General features: G+C 37.6%; 1 protein-coding gene across 3 annotated transcripts in view; it reads left to right on the forward strand.

The window, feature by feature from the left end:
* The window catches only part of fbxo41 (F-box protein 41), a 78,114-nt gene extending 68,190 nt beyond the window's left edge, over nt 1-9,924 (forward strand). The window contains exons 13-15 of one of the 3 annotated variants that reach the window (XM_084101339.1): nt 5,682-8,074; nt 8,540-8,583; nt 9,591-9,924. In XM_084101339.1, coding sequence (XP_083957465.1) covers nt 5,682-5,744 — 63 coding nt within the window. In that variant the 3' untranslated portion in view covers nt 5,745-8,074; nt 8,540-8,583; nt 9,591-9,924. Of the gene's footprint in view, nt 1-5,681; nt 8,584-9,590 lie in introns of all 3 variants that reach the window. The other 2 variants (XM_084101340.1, XM_084101338.1) reach the window with 2 other exon arrangements.
* Nucleotides 9,925-11,407: the final 1,483 nt, after the last annotated feature.

Here is an 11,407-nt window from a genome sequence, read left to right on the forward strand (position 1 = left end):
TCTAAAAAAATATTTTTCTAATAACGTAATATTGACGGAAGGCAAAAGGCGGAACTCTAAGCGGACGTGCGTGCAGTCTGTGGCGCGCACATAACAGAGAAGTTTCTTCTGCTCACCAAGGCTGCATTTATTTGATTAAAAATACAAACAAAAACAGTAATATTGTAAAATATTATTCCAATTTAAAACGGCTGCTTTCTATTTTAATATATTTTAAACTGTTATTTATTCCTGTGATCAAAGCTGAGTTTTCAGCATCATTACTCCAGTCGTCACTGTCACATGATCCTTCAGAAATTATTCTAATATGATGATTGATACTCAAGAAACATTCATTATTATTTTAAATGTCGAAAACAGTTGTGTACAGTCTTTGATGAATAGAAAGTTCAAAAGAACAGCATTTATCTGAAATCTAAAGCTTTTGTAACGTTAAACACTACCGCTCAAAAGTTTTGGGTTAGTAATAATTACAATTTTATTTTTGGGGGAAATAAATAAAATAAATCAGTACTTTTATTTATGAAGGATGAGTTAAACTGATCAACAGTTACAGTAAAGACATTTATAATGTTAAAAATATATATATTTGAAATATATGCTGTTCTTTTGAACTTAACATTCATCAAAGCATTTTGAAAAAAAAAATCTGTACACAACTGTTTTCAACATTGAAAATAATAATGAATATTTATTGAGCATCAATCATCATATTAGTATGATTTCTGAAGGATCATGTGACACTGAAGACTGGAGTAATGATGCTGAAAACTCAACTTTGATCACAGAAATTAATTACTATGTAAAATATTTAAAAATTGAAAACAGCTGTTTTAAATTGGAATAATATTTCACAATATTACTGTTTTTGTTTGTATTTTTAATCAATAAATGCAGCCTTGGTGAGCAGAAGAGACTTCTCCTAAAAACATTAAAAATCTTACTGACCCCAAACTTTTGAACAATAATATATATATATATATATATATATATATATATATATATATATATATATATATATATATATATATATATATATATATATATATACATATATATGTATGTGTGTGTATGTATGTATGTATATATATATATATATATATATATATATATATATAAATATAGCTGCGAGCAGCGATGGAGGGCCCAAGCCGGCGGTACCGCCACCCCGGTGCCTTTAGGTAACTAAAGGCACCGGGGTTGCGGTGCCACCGGCTTGGGCCCGTAATCGCTGCTCGCAGCTATATTTGTATTTTTTTCTTCATTTTTTTTTTTTTTTGCCTTTTTGCCACTTTTGGGGCCCTTAACATGCTCAAAAACTCCCGAAACTTTGCACACAGGTCAGAACCTGCGGCCATCAGGGCCGGACTTAAGCTGGTACCCGGGCGTGGCAGGGGGGCTCGACAGCGCCCCCTGGAATGGGGTCCGAAATCTTGGTCCATATATTAAACACGCTTGCATGTAATAATATGAAACTCAGTACACATATAGATCTCATCGGGCCGAACAACTTCCATGCTCTAAGTTTTACAAAAGCCCAACAGGAAGTCGGTTATTATACGTTGTTTGGAAAACACATACAATGGAATGTGAAATACTCCTCCTAGGGAATTCATCCGATCGCCGCCAAACTCGGTGTGAATGAAGTCAAGACATTGAGGATGAATTCTTGCGAACAGATTTTTGATATCTCGAACGGTTTGGCCGTGGCGAGGAAACAAATTTATGGCGAATAATGGGACACAGGAAGTGTATTATAACTTCTGCATACATTAACTGATCTTGATGAAACTTCAGCAGTGTGTTCATTGTAAGAGGCCGATCACATGGATGTAACTATTGTGAGTCAAAGTTATAGCGCCACCAACTGGCAGCAGGAAGTGTGTCACTTTCAAAATGCTTTGAAATCACCCTCTTATTTTTACCCGATTTGCTTCAAACTTTATGTGTATAATGTAAACACACGGCAGATGTAGACCTGTGAAAGTATTATTGATATCTAGGGATGGGAATTGATAAGAATTTAACGATTCCGATTCCATTATCGATATTGCTTATCGATCCGATTCCTTATCGATTCTCTTATCGATTCTTATTGGGTGAGGGAATAAGTACAAATTTGTTTGTATTAACTCGCTTTAATATCTGATCAGAAGACACAGCACAGAGTATACACAAATTATGTGTAGCAACCTCAGAACAAACCTAAAAGTAGGTGAGCTACTTCTCAAAGTAAAGTCCAGGGACCTATAGCCTAGGGCAGTGTTTCTCAACCAGTATGCCATGGCACACTAGTGTGTGCCTTGAAAGTTTATCAAGAAGAGTGCCTTAGGATTAGGAAATTGACAATTTTCACATTCATTGGTCCGGACAAAAAAATAAATAAAACTGCCATTTATGTGCCATAAAAACTAAAAACACAGACTGAAAACAGTTTAGGAAGAGCTTGTGTCTTTTGGAATATTAACAGTGCTCATTTGGATTAGGCTATTGAGTTACTAAAACAATCTTTGTCAAATAATACACGGGTTTTCTTCACATTTTGAACGTTTTTGTTTCCATTTGTTTAATTTCAAGATCTGATGTGACTTATCCATTGTTGTTTTTACAGCTACAAAGCTGGGAGCACTAAATGATATTCAGTCACTTTATACACGCTTTTAACATTAAATAAAGCACAAAAATAGTACCTGATATTATCATTGCCACACTTTGAGATTGTTGTTCCAGCGCGACGTCGCAGTAAAATAGGATCCGTTTCAAACAGAATCGTCGCGTGTCGCGGCTGGTTAAACTTTGATTAACATGGAAAATTATACTTTTTATCGCGTGTCGCGCCGTCGCGTCGCATGTAGTTAGGACGCGGTCAGAGCGCTTCTGCCTCGATGCCATGTTTGCTCATAGTGTTTGCTACGTTCTGAACCAAAACAACGCAGCACGTGTGTGACGTCGTGTCACATTTGAACGAGCGGAACCGATAAGCGGAATCGTTAAGCAGGCATACTAACGGTTCCAAGGAATCGATTCACTGGGCACCGGTTCTGAAGAAGAACCGGTTCTCGGTTCCCATCCCTATTGATATCTTAGATACTGTTGCCGTGGCAACGCATCAAAATTTAATATTCTTTTCAGATGCTTTTGAGACTCATAGCATGCTTGAAATTGGATGAAACTCGACAGACACATCACACTTATTAGCCAGTAGACATATGAAAAGTTTCAGAAACGGGCGTGGCAGGGGGGCTCAACAGCGCCCCCTTGAACGGGGTCTGAAAACTTGGTCCATATATCAAACACGCTTGCATGAATTAATATGAAACTCAGTACACATATAGATCTCATCGGGCCGAACAACTTTCCCTCTGTCAAGTTTTACGCCAGCCCAACAGGAAGTCGGCTATTATGGGTTGTTTGAAAAACGCATGCTGTGGAATTTGATGTCCTCTTCCTAGAGAATTCATCCAATCGCCTCCAAACTCGGTCTGCATGAAGTCAAGACATTGAGGATGCTAAATTGCAGACTGATTTTTGATATCTCCAATGGTTTGGCCATGGCGGGGACACGAATTTATGGCGAGAAAAGAGAAACACGAAGTGGTATAACTTCTGCACACATTAACTGATCTTGATGAAACTTCAGCAGTGTGTTCGTGGTAAGAGGCCGATCACATGGATGTAACTATTGTGAGTCAAAGTTATAGCGCCACCAACTGGTAGCAGGAAGTGTGTCACTTTCAAAATGCTTTTGACAAAAGTGAGGGGGTTAATTTTATGTACAGTCACAAAAATCAGTACACATATTGGTCTCATCGAGCCGGACAATTTTCTAATTTTCAGTAATTAGCTCCAACCAACAGGAAGTCAGATATTTTGGTTTGAATGTGGATTTCTTTGCAAAATCAGCCTCTGAATTTTTACCCACTCCTCTTAAGTGGTTTATTTTATTCCCACCAAACTTTTTCAACATGATGAAAATACATTAAAGATGCTAAATTGTAAACCGATAATAAATATCTCAAACGGTTTTGCTATGGCAAGGGATTAAAGTAATGTCAAAAAAGGAAACACTAAAAGCCTCATATCTTCTAAAAATGTAATTATACACCATTTATTTCTATATAAAATTATACAAATATCAGAGCTAAACCCATTTTATTCTTTTTTTTTTCAATTTAATAATTGTTTAAGTTTAAAAACAGCCAGAATTTTTTAGTCCAAAAAATAAATACATCATGTCATTCATAGTGCTATACTGCCCTCTTGTGTTCAAAATCAGGTAGGCCTATTGTATCTATATAAAAATATACTAGGTATGTGACGGTGAGAATATTTTACCACCGGTTAATCAACGGGTTAATAAACGTTAATCAATGTTGTGGAATATTTTAAGTGTATCATAAAATCAGAATAAGGTAAGACGAGTAATATTTTCTGTCTGCATTGTTAAATTTAAATTCAAAATATATATATATATATATATATATATATATATATATAAATATAGCTGCGAGCAGCGATGAAGGGCCAAAGCCGGCGGCACCGCCACCCCGTTGCCTTTAGGTAACTAAAGGCACCGGGGTTGCGGTGCCACCGGCTTGGGCCCGTAATAGCTGCTCACAGCTATATATATATATACATATATATATATATATATATATATATATATATATATATATATATATATATATATATATATATATATATATATTTTTTTTTTTTTTTTTAATTTAAATTTAACAATGCACTATGGAACTTTGGCCTCTCTATCGCCAGCTGTGGTTGAAACATAAAATTGCAAGTTACTTTTGCATTGTTCAGTGTTATTTTGGTGTTGTTTATATACTATTATAGTATTTAATAATATTTTGAATTAGCTTTTATCTTTATATTTTCTTACTAATTTTTCAGGTTATTTCAATTACCGAAATCAATTTTTAGTAGCTTTAGTTTTATTAACAATAACAACACTGCCATTGTTGTTGTTTTTTATGTTAGGTGACATCCTGAAATGTCCCGCAAAATCAAACCGACTATTACTCTTTGTAATTTTGTTAATTTTTACCATCTTCTGTAGTGCATTTTTAAATTATAATGATATGCTATAAGTGCAGTTGTCTTTCAAGAGAACTCAACTCTGCGTCATGATGTAATGACACTTTGGGGACACCCCCAGTGTGACCGGTGCCTGAAGCACGTGTGCAAACACGCCAATTTAATTGGTCACAGTAGAGGATGACGTCACTTGGTGCACTGGTATGTGCTATAAAAGGAGCGCCCATACAATACGTCATCAGCTTTTGCTGTCTTCAGTAAGACCGTTTGTCTGTTGTGCTTGAATACCAAGCATGTACTACAAGTTTCTGCATCCCCCTGCCATACTCCAGGCATACCTACCGTGTCTTACTTCAGACAACCTAAAGCTGATGACGTATTTTATGGGTCCTCATCCTCTACCGTGGCCAATTTAAATTGGCATGTTTGCACACGTGCTTCAGGCACTGGTCACGCTGGGGGCATTCCCAAAGTGTCATACGTCATGACCCAGCATCTCATTCCCTCTCAAGGAACCAGGGTTACGTTCATAGCCCGAGACGTTTTCAACAAATTACAATTTTACGACATTCATATTTCCAGAAATATAACACCTGTTCATTCATATCCTTTCTGCCTTCTTCTCTCAGGCACTCAAGAAAAGACCTGGTTTCTCCAAAATCCTCCATGTGAAAGCAGATGGCTTATGCTAACTCTGCTGTGTCAAGGCCAGAGCCACATGAAGGTTCACCAAATATTTCAACCTGATCGAGTCATTCTCTCCTTGATGAAACAAGGAAGAATCAAACACTTCCACTTCAGTTTGAACTCTAAACACCAGTCTACCACACCAAGACGGGCGCCATCTGTTAGCTTTGACACGACGCAACTAAATAGTGGAAATTATAAAGATAATACGTAACAAACTCTACGAGAAGGCATGATTACTTGCCTTGGATCCCATTCCAACAGTCAGACTCAATTCAAAACCAGTTACGATTACAGACTAAGGATTTTTCTCCTACTTGCCAAACGCACTAAACTTTAATAAGATCTCAGAGAATGACGTCTCTCTTCAGAGCACAGATCTGCAGGAGGGAACAGTCTTGTATTCCAGATTGACCTGAAACATACAATCAATGTGAAATCCTAACAGCACAAATTTAAAATGCACATGGGTAAGTTATTAATGGGGGAGTGTGTGTTTGTGTGATCAGCTCGATTGCTTCCCCGACGTTCAGCAAAGAGACGCATTAGTTCATTAGTCGTCTGGATGCTTCGGCCAGCCATATTACTTGGACAGCTTCAACATAACATGATCACCAGCTTCAAACATGGCTTACTTAGACCCTTCTTTAGGGGATGCTGTGTCTCCATAGAAACTACTATTACTTGCAGCTATCTTGTGTCCATAAGTACGAGTTCAGACCGAACGAAGAAGCCAATAAACGCAAGCTCCGCTGCCTCATTCGTGTCAGACCCTCCAATCCTTTAGCCGTATTTCCATGACCAGGGTCTCTCTGGCAAGAGATTATTTCTCATCATTGGATCTTTTGTTCCAGACTGATTTCCAATGCCTTCTCCATAATGTGCCATCCATAGCTTCGACATTTTGTTTTCGAGGTTGAATTTTGATCATTCCCAATGTGCCATTAGTGAATCAGTGGAGCCTAAATGGTATTAAGTCATACCCTAAAAGGTGTGCACTTATCTAAAGGGAATCGAAGAGCAAATTCATGTAGTGAGGGATAGAGACATGCTCATGGTGCTGTCGCCCCAATCTCCGCCTACTGTTTCACCTCAGATGTCAACGACTCCATCTCTTACCGTTCAAACTTCTGATGAAATTATATGGAACTCAGGCTGGTGGGGCTGAATAGATCACTTCCCCATCTGCTCTTTTGATTTCAGATGGTACTGTCCATGTTCTAAAGGTGGACACCACTGAATGGAGAATTTGGATTCTGAGTTCTGAATGTACACACTGCACAATTGTATAGAAGGGGTGAAAACAAATATATACAGGTGTCACTTTAGGTTCTTCAAAGAATCTATAAGAACTGCACTTCGGAAGTGTGTGGGTTAGGTTTTGGTTCCTTAGACCTTTAAAATGTAAAAGTATGTCAACAATAGCCATATTAGGCTGGTGCAGTCAGACTAGAAAATGTTAAATGATTCTGCATAACTGAGATTGAATTCAATATTCATAGCTATGTTTTGTCAAGGTTAATTTTTTTATTTTTTTTAATGGTTAATCATTTTTATAAAAAAAAATTTCAAAGAGAAAAGGTTTATTTCCGGTTATGTTTTTGGTGCACTTTTGAGTAGATCACATGACATGTCAGGTTTTGCTTTCTGTTGGAATATTACTCCATGGTTAGGAAAGTCTGGAAATGAATGTTAGAGCACTTAAATGGTTTTAGCTAGAAGTCCATCATACAAAGAAACTAGAATATGCCATTCTCATCAAGTTTCTTTAAAAAAAACAAAACATGCTGATGCAATAATATTGATGCAAGTAATGGTCTCGACCGCTCTCGGTGCTGTACCACTTACCCATCAGGCATTTCTGCTCCCCTTGGCCAGCCTCTGAGCTGAAATCACACGGTCTAAATGGTCTACTCTAAGTGCTTTAGTCAGGGCGAGCACTTCTACGATGCAACGTTCTACTTCCTGTCTTAAAACACATTACAGGGCTTGAATTAGCATGAGATGAGTATTCACATGAACTGCCTGAGGTTACTTCAGGATGGCTGTTCAAAAAGAGGCAATGGAAACTGCAAGACCATCTTCAAGAAAGAAGTTGCAGAGGTGGAATAGGACAACTTACCCACAACCCCACACAATGACTTTTCGAGTGTGCTGGCACTCTTGTCTTCTAAAGACTTAAAAAAAAAAAACTGTGTATATGTTGTTTCTATAGGAAAGGAATTACAAAACGGTGTAAATATTTGAAATATAACCAAGAAAGAGATAACCTGAAGCGTTTAACGGGTATCCGCCTGCAAATGGTTTCCCGTGTGGTGACTTCCAGAGTTCAAAGGTATCGAATTTGCAGTATACTGTGTATGATAGATGCTTTATATTGAATGTGTATCAGAGTCCTATAGAGATGGAAATATAATTTAAACACAGAGTACAGTTTATTTCAACTATTTATTTCTATAAAAAGAGATGTCTATGATGATGGCATGTTTGTGCTAAAGCATTATATATCATGTTGCCTTTTTAACTGTTCTGCTGTAGATGTTATTAGATAATTAGATCCGAGTGCTCTGGATTACTGCTTGCTGCCTTTCATTTTTAGACTGAGCAACCGTTGCACCATTATTATGATAAAAAAGTAACCGCTAATGTTTAGTATTAAGCCATTGATGTTCTATTTTGTTTAACGTCGAGCCTTTTTAAAGAATCTGACATATGTGATGCACTTTTTTTATCAGAGCACTTCAAGTGCTCTGTGTTGGTTGGTTTCGTATTAATCATGTGCAATTCCTCTTTTCCTAAGCTTTGCACTGGAAGACTATCAGCTTTCCATTCATCATGTGATCGGTCAGTTCAATAGTTTTAGTGACTTTTTATGAAACCATTGCAGTGGTCTTATTTAATGCATAGCATTAACCTGCAATATACAGTCAAAATAAATAGTATTATTAATATATATATATATAAATATAATTGCTTGGTCATGTAAAAACATTCAATCATGTTTTTATTTCTAATTGATTTGCTTTGTGATGACGTGCCGGGTTAATAGTGTGAGCACTTTGAATTTGAAATTTTTTTTTTGATTAAAATATTCTAAACCATGTGACCAACCCAAAACTGGAATTAATACTAACAGATTTAGAAAATTATTGTTACTTGGAGGGAAGAAAATGGGATCGATCACTGAATGCCACTTTATCACAAAATAAAGCAGTCAGAAAGATTTATATAACTTTTATGTAAGCATAATCATTGTTTTTGTACCCCTGAACAAAACTACAGTACTTGAAAGAATCAGTTATAGTGGTGTTAGCTATTGTTAGGTTCCAGATGTTGTGACAATTCATGTGTAGTAATTGTAACCAATAACCATCAAATCAGTGACCTGTTAAAAGTTTGCCAAAAAAGGACGAATCTACAAACAGATAATTTATTAATAGAGGAGTATTATCAGCATTTTTGTTCCATTACGTTTTGCGGAATCGTCTGCAGTAAAATAACGACATGGTGTAAGACAAAAACGGCATTCACAGTCTAAATAGCCATATTCAAACTCCACAGTCCTGGAATGAATATATAACAATTTATAGACATCTTAATCACTATTTTATTTTATTTCTTCTTCTCTATCCATTAATGTGGCATTCATTCCTTGATTTGGTGATACTGATATATGGCTTCTTCGATGTTCAGCTTTGTGCCGTCTTGTTCTTTAGTCATTGTCATTACCTCTTAGGCTCTCGTTTGAATGATTGTATTTTATGCCCATCTGTCTGAACTGCTTTCATGCATTACCTCAAACATCTTCTGGCAACATTAACTGAATTGTGTTGCTTTTTTTATACCAACAGATTGCATTGATGTTATTTAATGAATACCCTGCACATTCTCTGCCGTTGCACAAAAAGACAATTCATCACCCAAAGTTGAATATTTATTGGAAAATGTTCATGTTTAAACTCTTTTCTTGCCTGTGGGAACAACTGACTGCAGACCTTTTTTCTTTTTTTTTTCATTTGTTGTATTGTTGTGGCCTGCTTAATAACATTATTGTATTTTCGACCGGTTATCCCAGTTTGCGAAAAGCTGATTATAAGAGTGTGATGGAATTGTTTACATTCCAAATTTCATGCCATTTTGTTCCAGGCATATTATATAAGTTATAATAAAAACCTGATACATATACTCATATTGTGTGAAGAGGTCTTTGTATTACTAACCACTGCTTACTAGAAACACCCCACATGACTTGCTGTTTTGAAAATGATCTGACCCCGTCAAACCTCAGATCTTTTTGCTTGCCCAGTTTTTTGCTTCTAACACATGGAACTCAAGAACTGTTCACTTGATGCCTAATATAACCCACCCTTTGACAGGGGCTATTGTAACGATATAATCAATGTTATTCACTTCACCTTATGTCAGTTTAATGTTGTGTATATATCACTGTAAAACAATTCCGTAAAAATACGGTAAAATGTAGCCTACCATATTCATTTGAAGGAATTTTCCGTATTTGTCTTTTACTGGTCTTTTACCCGTATTTTGAATTACGCGTTGCATTGTGGGAACAAGAACCTGATCGGCGATTCGGCGCGAAAAGTTTGAGACGCAAGTGCCATTACACACGCAGATGATTGCGGCCAAAGTTTATTTTTAAAGTCGGATTTCGTATGTGTGGAACCCATTCTGACACTTCTGTGGTAAAAAAACAAAAATTATATTTTGCTAAATGTGAAATAAGCTGTTTACGTAACGTTATTTAGTTGTCATCTGGCTTGTTAGGCAAATGAATGTCGGAGCCTCCCTGGCCAAGTATTCTGCTGAACTGATACCGACTCAAGAGTTGCAGATGGCTGGAATTCAGGGCCACTTGAATGAGGCTCCTGAAGATAATGTTCCACTACATTTTGATCTAATGAAGGAAATATTAACCAAAAACATGATTCAATCAAGTAATAATTAAATACTACATACATTATGATGTTCCCTTTCGAGAGGTCTCTCGTATTGTGTAAGGCGTATTGCATAAGGCTTACACTATGGGAAAACTCCTTTTCTCGAGAATATTGAAGCCACATTTTTTAAAAAGCAGTGCAGCTGCACAGCATACACAGATGAGCGACTAGCACGGTCATTGGCTGTGCTGTGGCAACGCAGAACCTATGGCGAGGCGGCTCAGACGTGCGAACCAATCAGGCCGCTTCGCGCCCTAGCCAGAATGGGCGTGGCTTATGGCTATATAAGCACCCATTCTTTGCCAAGGAACTCAGATTTTATCTCCTTCAGCGAACACTCCACTTTGCTGATCTCTGGATAGAAGCCTTCACTGCCATCGACAAGCTTTCAGCAGAACAAGCCTTCTGCTTCGCAGCCCTGAGGACGCCGGCTTCCTGTTTCACCAGACGCTGCCTTCAGCCCGCAGTTCTGCTGTGCCATCCGGCGCGCCATATCCATTTAACGCATTCGGTGTGCTCGCCGTTGCATTCACACTCTTCTAATAGAGCATATTTCCGAGGCGTTGTTGCAAATGCCTCGCACCACCTGCGCCTCATGCCGAGGCCCTCTCTTCGGCGGAGACCGTCACATACTCTGCACTTCCTGTCTGGGCCATGACCACGCGGAAGCTGCTCTCGCCAAGGACGGCTGCCCTGAGTGCGACGCGATG

Source organism: Abramis brama, assembly GCF_963993115.1.
Source record: "Abramis brama genome assembly, chromosome: 2".
NCBI lineage: Eukaryota > Metazoa > Chordata > Actinopteri > Cypriniformes > Leuciscidae > Abramis > Abramis brama.